The 26,654-nt window shown below is 43.7% G+C and overlaps 1 protein-coding gene across 1 annotated transcript in view; it reads right to left on the bottom strand.

Annotated features, from left to right (window-relative positions):
• Positions 1–26,654, bottom strand: part of wwp2 (WW domain containing E3 ubiquitin protein ligase 2) — a 307,842-nt gene that overhangs the window by 45,436 nt on the left and 235,752 nt on the right. The window contains exons 11-12 of the mRNA XM_072517953.1: positions 21,334–21,379; positions 18,358–18,439 (exon numbers count right to left, since the gene is read on the bottom strand). Coding sequence (XP_072374054.1) covers positions 18,358–18,439; positions 21,334–21,379 — 128 coding nt within the window. The remainder of the gene's footprint in view (positions 1–18,357; positions 18,440–21,333; positions 21,380–26,654) is intronic.

Raw genomic sequence — 26,654 nt, forward strand, 5'->3', positions numbered from 1 at the left:
AACTCCACATGGACAGTGACCCGGGGCCGGGATCGAACCCAAATCCTTGGCGCCGTGAGGTAGCAGTGCTAACCACTGCACTGCCCAAAAATACAATTCAATAAAGTGATAAACAAAAATAGTGACTAAGACAGGGAAGTCAAACAGCAAAGAGAAGCATTCAGATAATATGTATTCCCTACAGTGATGAGAAGAAAGCTGCATTACCTTGATTTCTTCAGACTATGGTTACCCCTCAAGTCTACACAGTGCAACGGAATCTATCGTGAGCATCTTAGTTGTGTTGCAAATATAGCTTTAATATTTAATGTGGTATATGCTTAATTACAAACTATATACGGCAGCACGGTGGTGGAGTGGGTAGCACTGCTGCCTCACGGCCCTGAGGTCCTAGGTTCGATCCCGGCTCTGGGTCACTGTCCGTATGGAGTTTTCACATTCTCCCCCTGTTTGCATGGGTTTTGCCCCCACAACCCAAAGATGTGTAGGGTAGGTGGATTGGCTACGCTAAATTGCCACTTAATTGGAAAGAAATTGGGTACTCTAAATTCATTTTTTTTAAATTACAAACTATATAATAATGTTAAAGTACATTCAGAGATTTTTATAGTTAATATCTTCAAATGAAATGACTTGTCCTGGTGATGATTTGCCTTTCAGTAAAATAGTTACACCAAACTGGAAACTGAGCCTATTCAAATCATTGGAACGAACCTTACATGATGCATAATTACATAATGATAAGTAATGTAGCTTCGAAAGTATTTCCAAATCATGAATAACAAGAGATGCACACTCACAATTTCAAAAATCAGATTTTTTTAAAAAATGTGTGAAAGTGGTCTGAAAGGAATATACCCCAACATCTTTCGGAAACTGTACCAAATTAACTTCACTAGCAGACTGATTAAAACTGAAGATTGTTGTCCAAATTTATTCCACTTAAGAATTTTGTTGTAATTTTCACATTGGGTAGGGTGGTAGCATAGTGGTTAGCACTGCTGCCTCACAGCATCAGGATCCAGGTTCCATTCCGACTGTGATTGACTCTGTTTGGAGTTTGCACGTTCTCTCTGTGTCTGCTTGGGTTTCCTCCGGATGCTCCGGTTTCCTCCCACAGTCCAAAGATGTGCAGGTTAGGTGGATTGGCCATGATCAATGCGTGGGGTTACGGGGATAGGACGGGGGAGTGGGCATATGTAGAGTGCTGTTTCGGAGGGTCGGTGGAAACCTGATGGGCTGAATGGCCTCCTTCTGCACTGTAGGGATTCTATGCATTACTCTTAAAGCTAAAATTGTTTTAATTTAAAGAAAAGCAACTCCACTCAGCAGCATACGTTGGCATAAGGTATGGTTCTATATGTGGTCTGCACATCTGCACCTTGTCCTAAAGCCTCAACAATGAATGCCAGCAAGTTAATCAAATGCAGAGGGAGTTGAGGCCAATTCTATTTTCACCAATATTCACACGTTCACATTTTCTGCAGGGATCATTGGGCAGTGATAGAATTGCAAACTTCTCCCATCGAGCACTTAGTCTCCTATAATCATCCCAACTGAGACCAGCCAAATCAGCAAAGACTGGAGATCAGAACTGCAACTTTTTTGGTATGTATTGTTCAACTGCTCAACATAAACTCTAGTTTTTTTTGTTTTCTTGTTTTTTTAAATAAAGTTAGAACACCCATTTTTTCCAATTAAGGGGCAATTTAGCGTAGCCAATCCACCTATCCTGCACATCTTTGGTTGTGGGGGCAAAACCCATGCAAACACGGGGAGAACATGCAAACGGACAGTGACCCAGAGCTGGAATCGAACCTGGGACCTCGGTGCTGTTAGGCAGCAGTGCTACCCATTGGCCCAATTACTAAACTGGTCATATGATTCAGACCACCAGATGGCAAGTGTGGAAATGCAAATCCATGCTGGTGAAATAGAGGGTGCTTCCTGAGCTGAGGCAGGACAATGGGAGCATTCTGAATGTACTCATCCGAAACTTGGGGATTGCTTGAAGCACTTGACACATGGGTTTAAAATAGGACAGCATACCACAAACATCCCTTGCCTTGATGGGCACTGATATTTGCCCAAAACCTAAATATGCTTTAGAAATAGCAAAAGGCACACTGCAACTACCAATTCTAGAGAAAGTAATTTATAATTCATCACAAGAATCCCAACTACACAATTCAAAATTCACTTTTCTAGACTTAGTGAGATACTCAGTTCTTTCATTTGTAATGCCAGTGTTAAAATCCACTGCAGCACAAACATGGTAATTTTCCTTTGTAACAGGATTATAAAAATTCATGTTATGCATTTTGGCACCAAGTGACACTTATGTTTTCTGCTGGTTATTTCCTTTGCGAATCCCTTTCAAAGCGCTGTGGTCAATTTAACTGACTGAATGATTAATTTCACGCAGGCTGTTTATCCATTGACTAGTCTTTGAACCTATATTTGGTATCCTGCCCCAAAGAAGATATGGGGCGGGATTCTCCCCTACCCGGCGGGGCGGGGGGTCCCGGCGGGACGGAGTGGCGTGAACCACTCCGGCGTCGGGCTGCCCAAAGGTGGGGAATCCTCTGCACCTTCAGGGGCTAGGCCCTCCCAGGAGTGGTTTGCGCCCCGCCGGCCGGCGAGAAAGGGGCTTGGCACCACGCCAACCGGCGCCGAAGGGCCTCCGCCCGCCGGTGTGAGTTGGCGCATGCGCGGGAACGGCAGCATGTGCTGGCGTCATCCCCGCGCATGGGCAGAGGGATTCGCTTCCGCACCTGAATGGCAGACCGGTACAGCCTCTGGTGCGGAAGGATAGAGTGCCTCCACGGCACAGGCCCGCCCGCGGATCGGTGGGCCCCGATCGCGGGCCAGGCCACCATGGGGGCACCTCCCAGGGCCAGATCCCCCCTCGCCCTCCCAAAAACCCCGGAGCCCGCCCGCGCCGCCAGGTCCCACCGGTAAGGGACCTACTCCAATTTACGCTGGCAGGACTGGCAAAGAACGGGCGGGACTTCGGCCCATCGCGGGCCTGAGAATTCGTGGAGCCCCGGGGTCCAATGAGTCGCGCCAGTCCCCGCCATTCTCTGAGGCGGGCGGCGCGATTCACGCCGGGCTGATTTTTTGGGGCGGGAGAATTTGGAGGACGGCGGGGGCGGGATTCACACCGACCCATGGCGATTCTCCAACCCGGGGGGGTCGGAGGATCACGCCCATGATTCCTGTATTGTGATATACAAGAGATGACCAGTAAGCAACAGCAAGCCATTCATAGTATTGACTATGAGAGGCGTTGAACCACAAGAGATGAAATAACAGTGCAGACTGCATGCTGTATAAAATGGTGATCCTGACTGAGGCAGAAATGTTTAATGGGTTTACTCTCACTGACCCCTGAATACTCAGAAATTGAATTGAGTTTTTGTGGTGCATTCAGGGGACCAGGGAAGGGGATAGACAAGCTACCGCTGAAGAGGGACAGGTGGGGGGCTGGCGCTGCCGAATTTGTGTGGCTATTATTGGGCAGCCAATGTGGCGATGATCCGTAAGTGGGTAATGAAGGGAGAGGGGCGGCGTGGAAGAGGCTAGAGAGGGCGTCCTGTGTGGGCACGAGCCTGAGGGCGCTGGTGACAGCACTGCTGCCGCTCTCGCCGGCAAGGTACACCACGAGTCCGGTGGTGGCGGCGACGCTGAAGATCTGGGGGCAGTGGAGGCGACACAGGTGCGAGGTGAGAGCCTTGGTTTGGTCCCCAATTCGGGAGAATCATTGGTTAGTCCCGGGAAGGATGGATGGGGGGTTTTGGAGCTGGCATCGGGCAGGGATTAGAAGAATGGGGGACCTGTTCATCAATGGGACGTTTGCGAGCCTAGGGGCGCTGGAGGAGAAGTTTGGGCTACCCCCGGGAAACGCTTTCAGGTACATGCAAGTGAGGGCGTTTGTGAGGCGGCAGGTGAGGGAATTCCCGCTGCTTCCGGCACGTGGGATTCAGGACAGGGTGATTTCGGGTGTATGGGTTGGAGAAGGCAAGGTTTCGGCGATTTACCAGGAGCTGAAGGAAGAGGAGGAGGCCTCGGTGGAGGAGTTAAAGGGCAAGTGGGAGGAGGAGCTTGGGGAGGAGATAGATGAGGGTCTGTTGGCTGATGCCCTGAGTAGCGTTAATTCTTCCTCCTCTTGCGCCAGGCTCAGCCTAATACAGTACAAAGTTACTCACTGAGCGCATATGACAGGGGCGAGGTTGAGTAGGTCCTTTGGGGTGCAGGACAGATGTGGGAGGTGCTCGGGGAGCCCGGCAAACCACGTCCATATGTCCTGGTCGTGCCCGGCGCTGGATGGGTTCTGGAGGGGTTTTGCGAGGGCTATGTCCAAGGTGGTGAACGCCCGGGTCAAGCCGAGCTGGGGATTTGCATTATTTGGGGTATCGGACGAGCCGGGAGTGCAGGAGGCAAAAGAGGCCAGTATTCTGGCCTTTGCGGCCCTGGTAGCCCGGCGGAGGATTTTGCTACTATGGAAAGATGCGAAGCCCCCTAGTGTGGAAGCTTGGATCAATGACATGGCAGGGTTCATCAAGCTGGAGAGGATAAAGTTTGCCTTGCGAGGGTCTGGGTAAGGGTTCTCCAGGCGGTGGCAAACGTTCCTAGACTATCTCGCGGAGCGTTAGGAGAAGGTCAGCAGCAGCCCAGGGGCAGGGGGGGGGGGGGGGGGGGAGTTTTTGTAGTGGCGTTTGGGTGAAGGTGGTTTTCTTTCCCTCTTTGGGCTTTTAAATGTTATATGGGGGGTAATTGTATATGGGGGAAATCCAATGTATAATTTCTGATTGTTGTGTTCTTGTTCTTTTTGTTGGGGGGGGGGGGGGGGGTTGTTGAAAATTTGTTGAAAAATTTGAATAAATATATATATATTTTTTAAAGAAATTGAATTGAGTTGTCATTCAGGGAATGGATGTTCCATCGATGAACATATATTTTTTAACTTTATCAAACCCTGGAACTATGTCAACATAAGTATGTATTATTGTAAGCTAAACCGCAGGAAATTCTAAGTGCAGTTAAGATCCTATCACAAAGAAAACCATACATTGACCCCAGAAAGCCACAGTTCACTATGATGTGACAAGATAGTAATACTGAGACAAGATTATTTCATAGCACAGATATTAAGGTGAAGTAAATAGTTTGGCATTATCCCTACAGGACAAAGGTTCGGATCCACTATCAGTACTATTATAGACTATGATTACAATTAAAAATAGCACTGCATAATTTACTTTACATTACAAATAAACGTAACCCATTTTGATTACACACTAATATTTCTTTAAACACGAGACACAGGAGTTCTACAACTCCAGTCAATCTGCTGCTTAGCAAAAGGAATGCAGGGCAATGTGGCAAACTGAGAAAATGTTGGCTTAGTAACAGGAAACAAAGGGTAATGGTCGATGGCTGCCCTTGCAAATGGAAAGTTGTTTCAAGTGGTGTTCCACAGGGCTCGGTGTTGAGACCCTTACTGTTTGTGTTATATATTAACAATGTGGGCGTGAACGATGGGGGCACGATTGGGAAATTTTCAGACAACACAAAGATTGGCCGAGTGGTGGATAGTGTTGACCATAGCTAACATCTCCAAAATTAAATAGATGGGTTGGTGGAGTGGGCGGTAAAGTGGCAAATGGATTTTAACACAGAGAAATGTCAGCTCATGCATTTAGGGAAGTCAAACAGTTAAAGGGAGTACACAGTAAATGGGAATATACTAAGAGGGGTAGATGAAGTGACAGATCTTGGTATACAACCACACAGATCTCTAAAGGCAGCAGTTCAAGTAGACAAGCTTGTAAAAAAAAAACTTATGGAATGCCCTCCTTCATTGGCAGAGATGTAGAATATAAAAAGATAAGGGGCGAAATTCTCCCCAAACGGCGCGATGCCCGCCGACTGGCGCCCAAAATGGCGCCAATCAGACGGGCATCGCGCCGCCCCAAAGGTGCGGAATGCTCCGCACCTTTGGGGGCCGAACCCCAACATTGAGGGGCTAGGCCGACGCCGGAGGGATTTCCGCCCCGCCAGCTGGCGGAAACGGCCTTTGTTGCTCCGCCAGCTGGCGCGGAAATGACATATCGGGGCGGCGCATGCGCGGGAGCGTCGGCGGCCGCTGACAGTTTCCCGCGCATGCGCAGTGGAGGGAGTCTCTTCCGCCTCCGCCATGGTGGCACTGGACCGCCCGCGGATCGGTGGGCCCCGATTGCAGGCCAGGCCACCGTGGGGGCACCCCCCGGGGCCAGATCGCCCCGCGCCCCCCCCCAGGACCCCGGAGCCCACCCGCGCCGCCTTGTCCCGCCATTCAAAAGGTGGTTTAATCCACGCCGGCGGGACAGGCAATTTATGGGCGGGACTTCGGCCCATCCGGGCTGGAGAATCCAGCGGGGGGGCCCGCCAACTGGCGCGGCCCGATTCCCGCCCAATATCCGGTACCGGAGACTTCGGCAACCGGCGGGGGCGGGATTCACGGCAGCCCCCGGCGATTCTCCAACCCGGCGGGGGGTCGGAGAATGACGCCCATGATGTTGGAATTGTATAAAACACTGGTGAGGCCACAACTGGAGTATTGTGTGCAATTCTGGTCACCACATTACAGGAAGGATGTAATTGCTCTGGAGAGAGTGCAGAGGAGGTTTGCAAGAATGTTGCCAGGGCTAGAAAAATGTAGTTACAATGAGTGATTGGATGAGTTGGGGTTATTTTACTTGGAACAAAGAAGGCTGAGGGGTGACTTAATTGCGGTCTACAAAATTATGAGGGGAAGAGATAGAATAGACAGGATAAAATTGTTTTCCTTTGATGGACAATTCTAGAACCGGGGACATAGATTCCAGATAAATGGCAGAAGGTGTAGATGGAGCATGAGGATGAACGTTTTATGCAAAGGGTAGTGGGTGCCTGGAATTCGCTGCTCAAGTTAGTGGTGAAGGCAGAATCCCTAAGCTCCTTTAAATAGTGCCTGGATCTGCACCTTAAGTGCTGTTAGCTACAGGGCTATGGACCAAGTGCAGGAAGGTGGGATTAGAAAGGGCACCTGGGTGGCCTTGGGCTGACATGGACAAGATGGGCCAAATGGCCTCCTTCTGTAACTTTTCTATGGTCTAAGGTTAAAAAAAAGGAGATGATATTTCAGACTATTTATAAAATTGCTTTCATATTTTGCAGGGTGCACAAAATCAATAATTCCAGTCCAATAGTCGCAAAGAAATCCAGGGTTATGTATAGTGACAGATTGTCTTCATGCCACAATTAATGACAGAACAAGCAACTGCAATGCCTCAAGATCCTGCAGTTCATTGAGGAACTTATCACAAATAGCTTCCTCAGTTTTTACACTTTTTTAGAAAAACACATTGGCTAGATTTGATGGGGAACAGCAGTTCTAACCATCACAACCTTGCACCCCCCCCCCCCCCCCCAACACCAGGCTAAAAGGTCGAGGGGGGGTGGGGTAGGTTTCCATACATTGCCACCAAGTTGATACGGTTGTTAAGAAGACATATGGTGTGTTGGTTTTCGTTAACAGGGGCATTGAGTTTAAGAGCCGTGAGGTTTTGCTGCAGCTTTATAAAACCCTAGTTAGACCACACTTGGAATATTGTGTCCAGTTCTGGTCACCTCATTATAGGAAGGGTGTGGATGCTTTGGAGAGGGTGCAGAGGAGATTTACCAGGATGTTGCCTGGACTGGAGGGCATGTCTTATGAAGAAAGGTTGAGGGAGCTAGGGCTTTTCTCACTGGAGCAAAGAAGGAAGAGAGGTGACTTGATAGAGGTGTACAAGGTGATGAGAGGCATGGATAGAGTGGATAGCCAGAGACTTTTCCCCAGGGCAGAAATGGCTGTCACGAGGAGACATAATTTTAAGGTGATTGGAGGAAGGTATAGACGGGATGTCAGAGGTAGGTTCTTTACACAGAGTGTGGTGGGTGCATGGAATGCACTGCCAGCAGAGGTGGTGGAGTCAGTCATTAGGGACATTTAAGCGACTCTTGGACAGGCACATGGACAGCAGTAAATTGAAGGGGTGTAGGTTAGTTTGATCTTAGATTAGGATAAATGGTCGGCACAACATCATGGGCCGAAGGGCCTGTACTGTGCTGTACTGTTCTATTCAAATGGATACACTGCAGCAATTTAATTTTGGGAGCAGTGCTAGTCAATTTAAGGCGAGACTTCAACCCCTTCCATGGGAAGGAGAGCTGCTTGCCACTCAGATGGCTGGCAGCTCTGTAGACCCAGCAGCCCACTGCTGAGACTACAGACAGCCCCCACTATGGCAAGGAGCCCAGATAAGTCTAGGGGCATAGGTCTCAGATGGGAGAAGGGGAATAGGTTCAAGAAACCGTGCCGATGGGGTGGGATTTGGGGCTGGACTTCCATATGGTGGGAGTTTGGGGCTGGGCTTCCATATGGTGGGGCTTCCCCCTGTTATGGGTAAAATACTGGTGGTGGAAGCTTAAGGGCCTCAATCGGCCCAAGGGCAAGCAGTCCACTTCCGGCCCCAACCAGAACAATTTCATACATGGCAGGAGCTGGCAGGAAGGTCACCCGCTGGATTTTATGCTTCCCTCCACCTTCAAATCTGCTGGTGGGGGCACATAAAATCCAACCCGTTAGATATTTTATTTGTATGATAACAGATATTTTTTTGACACACAAGAGAGTGGCAGATTCACTGTGGTTAAATTGGTGATCCTACTTTAAACAAGAGCTCAGCAGAACAGGATTCATTTTTCCCCCCACATTCTCTGTTACAAAGCACATGCAAGGAAAAAAAATCCTGGGAAGCTCAAACGCCATTCTTGATTTAGTTGAGCAAAAATGTTGATTAGGTATTTGTAAATGAATGCTAATGACTATAAAATACTTCTGCTATGTTGTCATAACTGCTGTTTCTGTTTCTGCTGATCTCTGACAGGCAAATTGAGATAACCATGTTTGTTTTGCTGGTAATAACAGCTAATTGGCCAGCATTTGGCTGGCTGTCAAGTTTAAGTTTTAAACTGATGCACACAAATGCTGCACAGTTACTGAACCAGACAGTGAGCCCTTTTGTCTAATGGCTGGTTCAACCTTTCTCGGATATTGCATTTAGAATAGTTAAAACTAAGGAGTTCCAGTTCTGACAGTACTTTTGTTTTGACTTCTTCAAAATTTCCCTTTTTTTGTTTTAAACTGTGTTCTTTGTCTCTGCCCTGCTCCCCTTCAGTGTGGGGAACTGGGAGGAAGATCATCTGAGTCTTTGGCAGACTGTAAACTTCCCCAAATGCCATTCTGCACCCACCTTCAGGACTTCAACTTCCCTACTCCTTTTTTCCTTCTAACAGTGACATAATCTCTCAACTAACTGCCAGAGATAATACCTGCAAAGTATATTTATCGAACATAGCCAAATTCGGTCATCAAAACCAGCACTCAAACACTAGGCTTTCTAAATAGGAGTTAAATATCATACTGCTGCCAAACAAATATCAATTTATTTTGCCCCCAACATTTCCCAGCTCCCGTTAAAGACAATGACTCACGCGGGGAGATGGCAGAACTCCAGCACCTCACCCCAGTCACTGCTCCTGCAAATCTAGATATATATCAGCAACCAAGGACAGGAGAGTTCATAGAAACATAGAAGATGGGATCAGGAGGAAGCCATTCGGCCCTTCGAGCCTGCTCTGCCATTCGTCAAGATCATGGCTGATTGTCCAACTCAAAAGCCAAATCCCGCTATTCGATCCTGTTCTCGCCGAATATTAGCACTTTCCAGCCCGCGCCACTAAATAAACAGGCCCTGGAACAATAATTCAAGCTGATTCTTTTCCTCTGCCCACCTGGGGAACGTCTGGAAGGGGAGTAAATTCAAAATTCTGAGGAAACAGTATTTCGATGAGCAACTTTGAAATTTATGGAACAGGTTCCCTAGGGAGAAGGTGGAAGCAGATAGTATTGATCCAGTCAACAGCAAATTAGATTGATTTCTTTGAAAATTTCTTTGGAATACAATGCATGAATAATTTGAGACACGACAGACTAAATATGGCGATGTTTAGGAGTAACAGGTGACCATGCATCTACAATATAACAAAATGCTGTTTTTTTATTATGAAATACTGAAGGATTGTAGGAACAATCCTGTAGTCACTTAAAAAAATTACCCAATAATTGATTAAACAGTTTTGAAGTTTAATATGTAAAAAAATACTTTCAAATTATTGTGGTAACGAATTGATATTTTCTCATGCACAATTACTAATGATTCCATTACCAAAGCACCAAGACACTTTGGAGGCAGCCGTCTTGTTATCCTTGGGGGGGGGGGGGGGGGGGGAGAAATTGGCAAAGGCAAGGGCCAGATTTTGCAGTGCCAGAAATTGCGACATCTTCAGGAGGAACCTCTTCACCCAAAGGTTTGTGAATCTATGGAATTCCCTGCCCAGTGAAGCAGTTGAGGCTCCTTCATTAAATGTTTTCAAGATAAAGGTAGATCGTTTTTTGAAGAATAAAGGAATAAAGGGTTATGGTGTCTGGGCGAGAAAGTGGAGCTGAGACCACAAAGATCAGCCATGATCTCATTGAATGGCGGTGCAGGCTCGAAGGGCCAGGTGGCCTACTCCTGCTCCTAGTTCTTATTCTCAGCATTTGCTGCTACTCAATGTCCTCGTAACAACTGGGATGAAGATACACAGCCTTGTGCAAATTAGAAAGTTACAATGGGTTAACCAAAGCTACTCCCAAGGGGTTACTACTTCAAATGGCAAGTATGGAGCCAATGCAAATTTGGGCTAATTGTCCACTAATTACGAATTCATTACATTCAGAAAATGTAGACCTGGTATTTCCAGCTGAAAGGGGCCTGCTCTTAATTTGCGAGTACTTAATAAGGCGGCCCAAACCAGGAGGGGTCTTACATAAGTTAAAATGGTTCGAATTTTTTTAAAATATGAAGCCTTTTAAAAGTGATAAATCCTGCTTAAAAAAAGTAAAATTTATGACTTTTTTAAAATGTTTTCTTAAACTTTTAAAATATGACTTTTTAATATGATTTATCTGATAAAGATTACCGTACATCTAAAAAATATGTTTCACGTTTTAATTAAGAAAAGTGGGGCACGTTTTCTGGGTTGGCAACAGACTTCTGCTATTCATCCCCATTACCCTTCTGAGACGGAATTCAGCTGCAGGATATTGGGTATTTGTAGATTACTGTGGAAATCCTGAAGTTGTGGCCTGCACCAGAGCAAACTGTGTCGTGGAGCTCCCACATCCACACAGTCTGCAATCGGAGAGTATTCTAATATTCCCACCCCACATCACCATTCAAAACCCCTTAAACGTTATGCCTTGCTCAATCAAGTATCACTGAGTTCTTAATGGCAAAGTGATTAGGAAAACCTGATGAACAACAAAACTGAATATTCAATTTCATAATAAATGAATGCTGGTAAATGATGAATGAATAGATTTTGAGCTAAAGTTTTTTTAAATTAAGTTTGTTTCTGAATACTTCTGCCTTCATCCGATGTTTAGATCCTAATCTTTCATTTTGTCAATGTAAACTGTTTTAAAAGTAATCTTGTGCTGGTTGGGAGTGGTGAAAATCTTTTTACGTGATCAGCTGCATGGACAGCTTGGGCTTTACGATGCGAATGGCCAATAAAGAATTATGTAATCGGTTGTAATACCGTTGCATGGCAATAGTCTGAACAGAGAGAGAAGCTAAGATAAATACTTTGCATCTGTCTTTATCAAGGGAGAAGATGCTATCTAAGCCAAGGTGAAAGAGGAGGTAATTCAGAGGCGAGAAAGGTTCAAAATTGATAAGGAGATGGTATGGGATAGGGTGCCTGCACTTAAAATTGATAAGAATCCAGGACCAGGTGAAGGTGCATCTAAAGATACTGAGGGAAATGAGAGTGGAAATTGCAGAGGCACTGACCATAATTCTTCCATCTTCCTTAGACTCAGGGGTGGTGTCAAAGAACTGGAAAATTGCAAACATTACACCCTTGTTCAGAAAGTGTGCAATGATGAGCCCAGCAGCTACAGGGTGTGGGCAGCAAGGTAGCACAGTGGTTAGCACTGTTGCTTCACAGTGCCAGGGTCCCGAGTTTGATTCCAGCTTGGGTCACTGTCTGTGCGGAGTCTGCACGTTTTCCCCGTGTCTGCGTGGGTTTCCTCCGGGTGCTCCGGTTTCCTCCCAAATGTCCCAAAAAACGTGCTTGTTGGGTGAATTGGACATTCTGAATTCTCCCTCAGTGCCCGAACAGGTGCCGGAGGTGTGGCAACTAGGGAATTTTTAGATTGTTTTTTAAATTTAAAAAAAATTTAGATTCCCAATTCACTTTTTCCAATTAAGGGGCAATTTAGTGTGGCCATCCATCTACCCTGCACATCTTTGGGTTGTGGGGCTTAAACCCACGCAAGCACGGGCAAACACCACACGGACAGTGACCCAGGGCCGGGATTGAACCTGGGACCTCGGCACCGTGAGGTAGCAGTGCTAGCGACTAGGGAATTTTCACAGTAACTTCATTGCAGTGTTGCTTTTTTAAAATGAATTTAGAGTATCCAATTCTTTTTTTCAATTAAGGGGCAATTTAGCGTGGCCAGTTCACCTACCCTGCACATCTTTTTGAGGCACGGGGAGAATATGCAAACTCCACACAGGCAGTGACCCGGGGCCGGGTTTGAACCCGGGTCCTCGGCACCATGAGGCAGCAGCGCTAACCACTGTGCCACCGTGCTGCCCTAACTTCATTGCAATGTTAATGTAAGCCTACTTGTGACAATAATAAAGATTATTATTATTACAGGCCGGTCAGTTTCAATTCAGTGTTCGGGAAACTTTTAGAGTCAATAATTCAGTGGAAAAGTAATGGTCACATGGATAAATGCGGGTTAATTAAGGAAAGCCAGCAAGAATTTCCTAAGGGAAATCATGTTCAACTAACTTGCTCGAGTTTATCGAAGAGGTATCAGAGAGGTTTGATAAGGGCAATTCTATTGATGTAGTGTTCATGGACTTCCAAAAGGCACTTGATACTGTGTTGCACAACAGACTTGTGAGCAAAGTTAAGTCCATGGAATAAAAGGGGCAGTAGTAACATGGATACAAAATTGGCTAAGTGCCTGGAAACAGAGTAATGGTTAATGGATGTTTTTTGGACTTAAGGAAAGTTTGTGGTGGAGTTCCCCAAACAAGTGCTGGGACTCGAGCTTTTCCTGATATACATTAATGTCCTAGACCTTGGTGTACAGGGCAAATTTTCAAAATTTGCGAATGCCACAAAACGTGAATCCATTAATAATTGTGACAAAATAGTGCAGAACTTCAATGCGGAAAACTGTGAAATGATTCATTTTAATAGGAAGAACATGAAGAGATAAAATAAAGTACACAACTCTGAAGTGGGTGTGGGAGCAGAGGAACCTGGGTGCGTGTGTGCGTAAGTCACTGAAGGCGGCGGGACAGGTTGAGAGAGCAGTTAATATCTCAGGACAGCACAGAGAGGGAAAATCTATTCCGACTAATGAAAGGATCGAGATTTAAAGTAATTGGCAAAAGGTGAAAATACGATAGGAGGACAAATGTCTTTACACAGCAAGTGGCTAAGATCTGGAATGTACTGTCTGAGTTTGGGGAGGGGGGGGGAGAGATTCATTCGTAACATTTATAAGGGAATTACATTGTTATTTGAAAGGGAAGAACTCGCAGTGTTATGGGAAGAAGGCAGGAAAATGGCACTAAGCAAATTGCTCATTCGGAGTGCAGCTGCAGACATGATGGGCTGAACGGCCCATCAATTTCTGTGATTCCATGAAATTCTTGCCACCGAGATCACTAGATCTCTCAGTGAGACTTACTTTGTTGTCTGAAGCAAGCATGTTTTCATCATCACTGACCACAAAGTCCAGCCAAAGATGTTTACACTTCTAATTTTACATATACATTTTTAATTTTGGAAAAATGCTAGTTTTTAATTTTGCAAAATTAATCATGTCTGCCCAATCTGATTTTTCCAATGCCTTTTTACTGCAGCTTCCTTCTTTCTCCTGTTTTTGGGGTGTAGTGACTGTAAGCCACGGCCACAACTACCTGACATTTTCACTGTAGCTGGCACTGGGAGGAAATCCTCCCATAAAGCAACCAAAGTTCTTGCCACCAGATCGCAGTAGGTTCACACACAGATTTATTCAACGGCAGCGATGAGCACCATCACTACGCTGTTGACTGTGAAATCCGGTTCATTGTTTACAACCACTTCTCAGTGTAAACTATATTAAATGCTTGTGCATACATCAACATTATATGTAGGGTTAAAATACTTTGGTTACTAAAACAAAGTGTCATTAATTAATAATAAAACAAGAATCATGAGCGAATACCAAATGAGGGAAATCAATGACTGAATAGCACAGTGGGCTAAATAGCTGGCATTTAAAGCAGACCAAGGCAGGCCAGCAGCGCGGGTTCAATTCCCGCACCAGCCTCCCCGAACAGGCGCTGGAATGTGGCGACTAGGGGCTTTTCACAGTAACTTCATTTGAAGCATACTTGTGACAAAAAGCAATTTTCATTTCATTTCATAAATGGTGCCAGTGAATGGATTTGTAATCACCCTTTTGGTCACAGTCAAAAAGAGCAATTTTCTTGTAAGTCACCAATACAGTATTAGCAATGAACTAACTGTAAACTTTAGCAAACACATAACAGCAAATTAGTGAAGTGATGAACTAATGTTCTGATTCCATTTTGGAAATACTATTTATTTTCTCATCAATTTCCTTCACACCTTTCCTCTCATATGTATTGATTCCTTACTGGGGTAAAGTTCCTTAAGTTGCTTTGGTCATTATTCATAAAACTGACAAATTAGTGAACCACAAAGAAAGGTATCTTTCTACCTGCTACTTTAGGCACTTCCAGCAGAGGCTACAGGATTGGAATTAATGCTTGTCAATTCCCTTCTGAAGCCAATTATGACTATTTTATTTACTACCAGACATCATACTAGCTGAGACAATGGGCTAAAGACTTAAGCCACCATTGGACAGACTGCTAGGAGCTGCAAATGAGCTGGAATTATTTCCCTTAGAATTTGGCTCACTGTGTGTGGAGAAGCACCAGTCTTCAAACATTAATGGCATGGCTAACAATGGCAAATCAACAGGATAGGCTTGTGGATGCAAACCTGCATATCACTATGCTATGGTAAAGTGCGCGGAAGCCTTAATTTATCATACTCATCTTCTCTATTTGTAGGGGAGAGGCTAATTGGCCCGCAAGGTGGATTTATTTATGTTGGGGGTGGAAAAAAGATGCCTTGAGAACAAAATAAAGTTCTTAAATCCATATTACAGTTAAATAGGTCACATCAACTAAGTTGGAAAGGATTTGAACTTGCAATAATTCTAAAGCTTTGAGATTTTAACCTAAAGGAACTTTCATCAGAAGAAATCAAATTCAGAAACTGTGTAAGATAATGACTACACTGCAAAACTAGTTCATTGCCTCTGAAGCACTTTGGGATATTCTGTCCTCTTTCTTGGTCTGACTTAGCTATGTTTCATAACATTTTTGCCGTTGATATATATATGTTTCTATGCATAGCATTCATATTTTTCCTCTACAATCAGAAAATTATGGTCGGCTGTTTTATCAGATCTGCACGCTATGAGATTCCCAGTAGCAGTGATGAAAGATTCAGATATACAGTCACCAACTAAATTCTGCAATTCAGGCGCAGAACACACTGGGCGAGATTCCGCGGTTGCCGACGGCGAAACCACGCTCAGCGATCGGCCGGACAATTAACGATGATGCCAAAATCGGGGGATGCGCCGCTTTCGTGATGCGCCGCCTTCTCCAAAGTGGTGTACTTGAGTACGCCGCACGGCGTATCAACAGTTTCAGGACGTTATCTGAGGCCCACCCACCGATGCTCCGCCCCCAACCGGCCGAATCCCTGACAGCGTCACCCACTTGTGCTATTTTTTGTCGGGAACTCAGCTTGGCGGCTATGGACTCAGTTGGGGGAGAGCCGATCCGCGGGCATGGGGGACTTTTGCAGGAGCTGGGGGCACTGTTGGGAGGTGGTTCCAGGGGTCGCGAGCCTAGCCAAAGGGGAGGCACTATTTGGCAGGCTGGGTCCGCGTGCGGCCGGTGCCATGTTGCACGGGTGACCGCTGCAGGCTGCCGCCATGCGCATGCGAGGCTACGGACCCGGCAATTCTCTAGCCATATTGACAGCTAGAGCCGGGTTCTCTATGCTGCCTGTCTGCTAGCCCCCCACAAAACGTAGGATCAGTGGCCTTTTGCAATGATTGTTCGATCGTAAAATGTCACCGTTCCCACGCCCGCATCAGGACATAGCCTGAAAATCAGAGAATCCAGCCGACTATGTTTTGTTTAGTGCAAATAATTAGTCGATATGAAAAGGGAAAATAAAGGACATGTTTTGAACAATAGCATTATGGTCTTCGGCTGTTATGAAGATGAGCACTGGAAATATTGGAACAAGGCTGCAAACTAGATCAACAGTAAAAATGCTTTTCACTGTACCTCGGTACACGTGACAATAAATAAAATCCAATCCAATCAAATGCAAAAAATACAAAGTGTATGTAATTTCCATTTCTTAGCAAGGAGACATGAGTTACTTCCATAAATAATATTTATAGCTGCAAGAATTTTTTTTAAATTTAGAGTATTCTTTATTCTTCCAATTAAGGGGCAATTTATAATAATAATCTTTATTAGTGTCACAAGTAGGCTTACATTAACACTGCAATGAAGATACTGTGAAAATCCCCTAGTCGCCACATTCAGATGCCTGTTCGGGTACAGAGGGAGAATTCAGAATGTCCAATTCACCTAACAGCACGTCTTTCGGGACTTGTGGGAGAAAACTGGAGCGCCCGGAGGAAACTCAAGCAGAAACGGGGAGAATGCACAAACTCCACACAAACAGTGACCGTGGGCCAGGATCGAACCCGGGTCCTCGTGCCGTGAGACAACAGTGTTAACCATTGCGCCACCATGCTGCCGCCCCTATAGCTGCAAGAATGTTTGTTTCTGCCCGATCCCTTTCAAAAGTAAATATCCTCGGTTAAGAAATGTAAAAGTTTAGATATGAAACCTGGAATTTTAATTGATTGTACTTTATTTAAGGGTACATGTAGGGCAGCACAGTGGTGCAGTGGTTAGCATTGCTGCTTCATGGCACCTAGGTCCCAGGTTCGATCCCGGCTCTGGATCACTGTCCGTGTGGAGTTTACACATTCCCCCCCGTGTTTGGGTGGGTTTCGACCCACAACCCAATAGATGTGCATGGTAGGTGGACTGGCCACATTAAAATTGTCCATTAAATTGGAAAAAATTAATTTGGTACTCTAAAATTAAAGAAAATGGATACATAACTGTTTCTTATGAGAATCTATGTGAACATTACTGAGTTAGCAACAGTTCCAATCAAGCCAGTTTCCTTGCATACTCAGAATAATTTTAGGATCAGAACTTGCATGTTTATTTTTTGAAGAACTGTTACTCTTTTGTTCATTAGTCTCTCCGATTGCACGCACTTCCTGAGGCTGTCAGGGATGGGACACGTAACCTGTTTCTCAGCAACCTCCAGTGCTGCTTGTAACCATGTGCCAGGAGGTGCTCAGGAGCAGCCTGGTGAAGACTACCCATTTGACTTCCCTTTGCAATGTACCAGAAAGTCCTGGGTTTCATCACAGCACGAACCTTAGAAAAAACTGATTACAGCTACAGAATCAGTAAAGCTAAAGAATAGTTATGAATATGAACTGAACAAAGTAAGAATTAAAATGCATTCATAAGTCTACTCTAATGAAATGAACTGTTAGATGTCTTCTGTAATTTGTTCCAATTCCAAACTGAAAAATTAAGTATGACAAAGGGAGATTAGAGGAAAATTGAAATAAAATATTGCATTGTCCCAAACAAGGAGGAAAATGAAAAGCTAAAAAAAGTGAAAGAGGAAAGATAAAATAAATTCAGTGAGTTATTTAATTATGCCAGAAATAGCATGGGAAAAATAATTGTTCTAAATGTGATAGATCAAACTGCTTATGTGCTCATCGTGTATCTACACATGTATGCACAATAAGTTAATATGCTGCAAACCTTAACAAACAGTACCGGTTTCATACATATTTTAATCAGGGGATTCCAGGTAATCGAGATTGCTGCAATGTAAATAGAACCCTTAAAGATAAATTGTCATTTAATCCGATTTCCCCAAAAGTGAGCACCCCAAATATTAACTACGCTTATTTAAATACTTTAGGTTAACTGCTCTCACCCTTGAGTTCTTGGGTCCTCCCATTGGGTTGTCCGTGTATTATGGTTAACAAAATAGACGCGTCCATTATCTTGCCGCTTCTCTGGAAAAAGAAAAATCAAGACATTTTATCAACCTGACAATGCGAACATCTAAAATGTCAATTTTTAATTCTGCGCTAACTTAATAACTGCCAATTGTGCAATTAGGTAAGATGATGTGTTTTAGAAACTCAAAATGGTCTGGGAATACTGCAGATCAACAGAAAATCAAATGGCAAGTGAAAGGACATATTTTATCGTGCCTGTGAATGGACAGTTAAGCAGCAGTGACAAGACAGCTACATACTTACTATAAGAGCTATTAGAGCCATGAAATGAGTTCCCAGTCCAGGCAGACAGTCAAAGCTGTCCATTATTGCACAAGTTTCAGTGTCACAGTTGGCTTGCAAGTTTGTATGTCCCACATCGGAGAAATAAAAAGTGTCTGGCTGCCACGTGCTGTGAAAAGTGAACCTCTTGCCAGCTGTGTCACTGAACGCCACAAGTGTTTAAAGTGAGTGAGATTTACAGCTTAACTATTTGTGACTCCACTTCTGAAATCCTCACCCTCTGGAGGATAGGTACAAGTAAAAAGGTTTGAAAGAAGAAAAGTGCGAGACAAAATCAAACCTTTATAAAAATTCTCAAAAATGCATCTGTTCTGCTGTTCTCGATTATTCTCAGCTAACAGTTATGATTTATTTTGGGTCTACCTTTCTGATAATTCACCAGTTTCTTTATTATGAGGAAACAAGCATTTTCCCAGTTAAAAGCCAGATCTCTCTTTTTGAGAATTATCTGAAAATATTATAAGAAGTTCAACAACACTGCCTACCAAGCCCAACCAATGACTGAATTGTGTTACTGTTACTACATCCATGAGAACGGCTTCCTACCACCCACTTTGTGGTCTGCCAGCCTTGTAGATCACGTACATGATTTGGCATAGAGAAATGACAGAACTAAATTAATAAATGGTCCAGCCCACTCATTAATAAAGAGCTGTCATCCGTTTCACTATTTTATCATTCCATATTGACCCTCATAAAGTAAATCAATTCCAGATGTAAATCAGAAAAACTACTGAAACACTTTCAATTGACAAATGTTTTTGAACTACCGTGGTCACTCAGAAAGTGGGTATAATAATTCACTTTCTAAAAAAACACTAAACATAAGGACTTACATAAAAAGCGTGAAGTTATGAAAGCCTCTGAAATTGCTTGGGCTTGGTTAGGCAAATTGTGGTACAATATCTTTTTTTAATTTGAAAAGATTTAGAGTACCCAATTCTTTTCTTTTCCAATGAAGGGGCAATGTAGCATTGCTAATCCACCTAGCCTGCACATCTTTGGATTGTGGAGGTGAGACCCACGCCGACATGGGGAGATTGTGCAAACTCTACACGGACAGTGACCCACGGCCGGGATCGAACCCAGGTCCTCAGTGCTGTGAGGTCACAGTGTTAACCACTGTGTCACCGTGTCGCTGCATTGCTGTACAATTTCAACAGAATTGCTGGATGCATCGGAGCTAAGGAGTTCCATAGTTTCTGGAAGAATTGAAGGAAGAATATGACAGATACATGCCAAGCTGCTCCAATTAAATCCTACCTCCTGTCGCCAACTCACAAAGTAGCACTGTTACTGACTAAGGCCATTCCTCTATTCCCTTTTCCCCACCACGTAAGTCACTGCTTTAGATCCAGGTGAAGATTAGGCAATTAACTTGCTTCGCAGACAAAGCAAAACATTTTTGTCCATTATCAGCAAGGGATTTATATGCTATTTGGAATGTCTTCATGTGTCTCTTTTGTTCTTTCATCTTGAAAAAGATAGCAATATTTCAGCCAAAAGTAGAAAGAAAATCAAAGCAAGGTGCCTAATGAGGTGGGAGGGCCAAGTTCACCTATTCTGCAAGGGATTTAAAAAGCAGCGAGTTTATTAAGGGGAGGCATCAAGAAATTGATATTCCTGGAAGATACATTTTAAGAACAGCCTTAAGTGATTCATCACACCAATTATCTCACAATGATAAACAGTCGTCAAGATCATAATCTCATTTGCGTTGTTCGAGGGTTTGAGAAGTTCCCAAGTGAATTCCGTGTACTTCCCCACTGGCCGGGAATATCTAGTGACAACTATGTTCAACCTAATGGAAACTTTCATGGGCTTTAAAAAATACAATCAGGCACTAAACATTTCTGATCTGTTTCAGTGTTATTACTCTCTGGCAACAGTGACAAATGACGATGCACAAGATCAGTAAGTGCACCTGATATTCAATACCATACCAAGCAGCACAATGTTCATTGTCAATAAAACAGCTTGGGCTTTAAAATTTCTTGAGAAAATTGAAGCATTATGGACAGTGTCAACACATTGCAACAAAAGATAAGGCCACAAGGTGTATGTCCATTGTCAATATTTCTGTTCGTTCCCTAATGGTATACCAAAGTAACGATGCCAATGATAAAAGGGTCACACCTTCGGATTTTCCTTGCTGAGTCCAATTTAATATTCTTTTGGATCAAATTTAAGAGTGGGATATATAATTAATGCACCATGATAGACTCGACATACAAGAATACCATCTCAAAGTAGAATAACGATGAAAACATTGGAGCGAAAAGTGGAGTATGACTCCGAGTAGTAAATTACACTAAATAATTCATGACCAAGAAGCACATGGTTTGTTTGCCACAACCGAGTTACTAAATATATGAAAAGCAAGACGGAGGTTGTATTTTTCACAGAGAACCAAGAACCCTGGAAAGGAACAGAAGACTACTTTCACTGAAGTTCGAAACAGTTAAGTGACTATTAAACAATACAAAATTCGTCTTGCTTACAATTGTATGGCATAAGTGACAGAGACAACAACAAATTGCTTCAATTTAACACTAAATAGAATTGAAAAAGCTCAGCTCTATGAAATAATAATTAACGCTACTTACCCCAACCAGCACCGAGTCCATCATTGTCAGTAGAGATTCCAGATGACTATAACAGAAAAGATAGAAATCCAGCACATTGTTACTCGACAGAATGATTACAGTATTAAGATTGCGTTATCACGTCATACTGTATTTGTTATAGATCTCCCAAATGGCCTCTTCCTTTTTAACCAATTCTTCAAATTTAGTAGCTGCAGAAATCTTCATCTTTCAAATGTATGCAATGAAAGCTGAGGTTTTCTAAAGCAATTACATCTCTACAAACACCGTATAAGAAGGTCTGGCTAGACAGCTTAAAACTTCTTCACAGGTCAATTATAAAACACCAACTGTCCCAATGCTTTGACTGATACTGTTGGCTCAGTCAGTTGAAATTGCACAGTGCTGCTGTGCGTCTCTCTCTCTCCAAGATCTACACGCAGAAATCACAGGCTGTACTAATGAAATCATTACTGCATGGTGTGTACGCCCAAGCTTCCTGCCTGCAGTGTGTGTTCAATCTTTCTCAATGTGCTGTTAATGTAACAGTACTCTGCTATGTAAATTATAACTGAGGGGACATTCATGTTCTTTCCAGACAGACGCCCTTCCCTACTATGAATGTTTTATTCATGCTCACAAAAGCACCTTTATTCTGAAAGTAAATGAATGGCAATGAGGCGGCTGCTCTGCCCCAACCAAGCTGTGCAGCTCAGGGTAAAGGAAACTGATCATGACTAATGTTTTGGTATTTACATTACTAGCCCAGTGTTGTGCCAAAACCACTTGGCATATTGTCTATGATGAGCCATTTTGCTCTGCTTTTACAAATATCCTACAGCAAAATCATTGAAATTGTGAATACTCCTCAATTGCTCAAGTTAATTCCAGTGTATTAGATAAGAGCTTCGATAACAACTAGACCATGCGCTTCATCGCTAGGGCGGCATGTGGCACAGTGGTTAGCACTGGGGCTGCGGCGCTGAGGACCCGGGTTCGAACCCCGGCCCTGGGTCACTGTCCGTGTGGAGTTTGCACATTTTCCCCATGTCTGCGTGGGTTTCACCCCCACAACCCAAAGATGTGTTGGTTAGGTGAATTGGCCCCTTAATTGGAAAAGAAAAATAATTGGCTACTCTAAATGTATTTTAAAAATGTACTTCATCTCTGCATTTACCTAATGGCTTAAAATAATCAGTGGCCCTGGTTTTGTAACTCCACCTTTTGAGTGCTTGCCTCGCATTCAAGTCTTCAATTTGGGACTTCAAGGGCAACCTTGAGTATCACTCAAATTTGCCAGCCTCTGCTGGGGGTGCTTGTTCAGCGACTACATCTCAGTCGGGAAAATAGGTAAATCCGTCTTTGCCCAATTGAATCACATGGTCTTATCACTCAATCACAGCGGGTTTTCTTGTATGGGGAGGAACATAGCACAGATCCAAATTTCCTTTGGCACAGAAAGAGCACCCGACTGCGACACCAGTACTGGGGCAAGACTACGCCGGTAACAGGAACCAAAGATCTAAATTTCATAATTTCAAAATTGTTTCACGAAACTAAAAAAAAAAATCCCTCAGTACATTTTATTTCTTTCAATTGCATCTTACATCTAGAATGTTGTGGAAATGTTCATGGCTAGACAGTTAGAAATTTTTTTAAAGATTGATCTCTCCGGGAGGAATTCTGCCGAATCAATTCCATCATTGAAAGGGGGTAAGTTGTAATATCCATGAAACTTCAGCTTGTGTAGATCCTCTTATAAATTCTACAAACTGTAGCAACAGCTCTGACTAAACCCCATAAATATGGTTCAAATAAAGTGACATATCAAAAGCACAAACCACCACATTTGTACCTCATTAAATACAGACCATGTAATTGAAAAAATCTGTTATTTCACACTGAAAAATTAGCGTTCGTCACATTTCTCAATAAGATTTCTGAACTACTTCACATTCTAAATATACTGCCACCATACATCAAAGTGCAGATGATATTAAGTATCCATTGAGAACCTCACTGAATGCATTACAGCACATGATTTGGAAAGATTATTCAGTGGACTTAGTTCTTCTCCAAAAAGAAAATGTTGCCTGTGGTTTCTCCTGCTTATGTACTATTTTATTTTTATAATGTTGAGTATCCGCACATAACTAATGTTTGCCACAAAAATGAAGTACAATAAGAAACATTTGGAGAATTAAAATAAGGTGGCATCGTTTACCAAATTAAGAGCGTCTAAGGAAAAACCATCAGGCAGAGGATAAGTTGATTGCTGTGATCAGATGAGGGGGGAATTAATTGGGTCCCTTCTTCTCATTTGATTGCAAAAGGATTTTGAAAAGGAGATACTTGCCAATTCAATGAGAAGTTAACTGTTTACGCACTGTGGTCATAAAATAATCAGTTGAACAGATTTTCTTGAGTTTTAACAAAGGAAAGGGATAACTTTTATTATACTTAAATAAAATAATAAACTCTGACTTCTGCTTACACACACACACACACACATATACTGTCATGATAGGGGGATATTAAGAATTTGGGTTGCAGAAATGGGGTCCAAAATGTAGCAGGCAATTTAGGGGTTAAACAGACGGAAGGAAAATACTGTTCGTCCAAGCCAAAGGGATACGGCCACACCTGGCTGAGTCACATTGTCCCATTTAGACTTAAACTTGTTAGCGAACGCATAAGGCGATTCACCCGAGATTCATTGTCTTTCGGGACATTCCTGCATGATCAGCCATTATCCTATTACAGAGTCTGATGACCCATTTATCCGTTCATAGAAGGTAGTTGCATATGACTGGCATAGCTCTGGTCTTTTATGCAAACAGGAGTGTGCAATCAAGCAGTCCAATTACAGTTGATAAATTCATGTCTGGACATCAGGGCTGGGCAGATCTTAGAGAGAGAGAGTCAATTTAGAACAGACAAAGAGAGAAGGAAGTAAGCAACCATTGAAGAGGTCATGAAAAAAGCCACAGAGAGAAGGCTTAGAAAAAGGGTTCTGAACAAATGTCCCTAACAGATGAAAGATTGCTTCCTAAATGCAAGTGTTGCCTTGGGCTGTATGAGTAAGTGGAACAAGAGCTGTATTTTCATGAAAAGTCTTGTTTGATGGGACCAAGTTTAAAAAAAAAAAGAAATTTCAAGTGCCCAATTTTTTTTTCCAATTAAGACGCAATTTAGCATGGCCAATCCATCTACCCTGCACAACTTTGGGTTGTTGGGGTGAGACCCACACAGACACGGGGAGAATGTGCAAACTCCACACGGACAGTGACCCAGAGCCAGGATCGTACCCAGGTCTTCTGCACCGTGAGGCAGCAGTGCGAACAACTGTGTCACCGTGCCGCCAATGAAATTGGTGTTAAAGTTAAGAAACTACATGTAATCTGTTAGTGTTAAAATTTAAGTAAAATTTAAATACTGTTTTCTCTTCTTTTGTTTTAATAAAGTTTGTTTATATAAAATGACCAAGCCCTATTTCTTATATTATCACTCCAGGAACAAATCGATCTTTGTCCACTGTCTTAAATGTTTACAATGTTACTCGCCGGGATCAGTATCTTAGCTAGTCCATAACATTATACACGTGCACACTCAAAGTCCGCACACACACAAATAGATTACAGTTGGGATCCAGTAAAATTAAAAGGGTATGCAATTCATCGAGGTGGGTGACTTGGCTGGCTTCAGGATGAATTCCGCAGCCCTGCCGCTTTGACTCGATGGTCCTGATGCTACCTGTGTCGCTAACATTTAAAGGTGCAGATGGATGGTTATCTGTTTTTCTGGAGAGACCAATGCTGGGTTGCCTTCTTTCAAAAAGCTCTGACTGCAACATCTGGATTATTTACAACCAGCAGACAGGGTTCAAAAACAAAGAAGTTGGGTGGCCAGAGAGGATGCGAGAAAGAGCGAGAGCCACAGCAACAGGGGATGTAACCCACTCTTAGTTCCTTCAGCATCTTGGCTGCTTGTCTTCTTCTGCAGAGAAAGTAGGTGCTTAAAACTCACAAGACATTGGGCTGTCACATGACCTTCTCTCTCCAACTCCCAGGGATCCAAATAAGGTCATGGCCAGAGTATTCTGATTGTAGCTGATTGGATCATGTCAGGGATCCCTCTCTCAATCAGGGTTCCATTGTCCAAGTGGTTATGTTTAATCATTTGTCTCCACCCAGATGAGTATCTGGACCGAAAGAGAAAATGCTGGAAAATCTCAGCAGGTCTGGCAGCATCTGTAGGGAGAGAAAAGAGCTAACGTTTCAGTCCAATGACTCTTTGTCAAAGACTCTTTGAGTATCTGGACGCTGTGTTAAGGGGATAAGTCATTGTCCTTCAAGGGTTTTTGAAGACAGATGGAACTGGTAGTGAATTGTAAGGTACAGTGATGCAAATGATTCAGCCATCTATGGCTGCAAGCTCTGGCCACAGGAATGCGGCCGTAGTCTCTTTTTTAAAAAAATAATTCAATTCGGGATTTCCAGCTGGTCGATTGAAAAACTATTTATTTTTGGTATAAAGCTTGTTTTGATGACATGATATAGAAAGAAGGGTGCCAATTTTAACTCTCCTTTTTCCAAAGGGATCAAAGCAAGCAGAGATTTGAAAATCATACACTGCTCCATTAGAAAATCTTCTTTCCCATCTTAATTTTAACCTCAAGTTTTTTGATTTAGGAATGGCTCTTGCAGTCAGGAACTTCATAAATATATTTAAATCAATTATGCGCTCCGGACCCAGATACAATTTGAACTCAAAATGACAGAAGTTCTGGGCAGCTTCTGACCTACCAGTGAACCATGGTGGGACTATTCTCTCAGATCCATTGGAGTTAATCTTAAGGGCTGCAGCTCATTCCATGAAAGGATGTATTTACAGTTTTGTTTTTCCATTCCAGGGATCTGAACATCACTGGAAAGGTCAGAATTTGTTGCTCACCCCCAATTGTCCTCAAGAAGATGGTGGTAAGTGTCTTCTTAAACACCCAAAGTACTGTGCGGAAGGAAATTCCAAGATTTTTACCCAGCGACAGTGAAAGAACGGCGACATGCAAATCAGAATGTGCTGGATGGTATCGAGCTCCTTGAGTATTCTTGAATCAGGTAAGTGGAAAATTAGCCATCACACTCCAGGGGCGAGATTCTCCGACCCCCCGCCGGGTCGGAGAATCGCCGGGGGCTGGCGTGAATCCCGCCCCCGCCAGTTGCCGAATTCTCCGGCACCGGATATTCGGAGGGGGCGGGAATCGCGCCGCGCCGGTTGGCGGGCCCCCGCCCCCCGCAATTTTCCGGCCCGGATGGGCCGAAGTCACGCTGCTAAAATGCCTG

This window comes from Scyliorhinus torazame, chromosome 10, assembly GCF_047496885.1.
Source record: "Scyliorhinus torazame isolate Kashiwa2021f chromosome 10, sScyTor2.1, whole genome shotgun sequence".
Taxonomy (NCBI): Eukaryota; Metazoa; Chordata; class Chondrichthyes; order Carcharhiniformes; family Scyliorhinidae; genus Scyliorhinus; species Scyliorhinus torazame.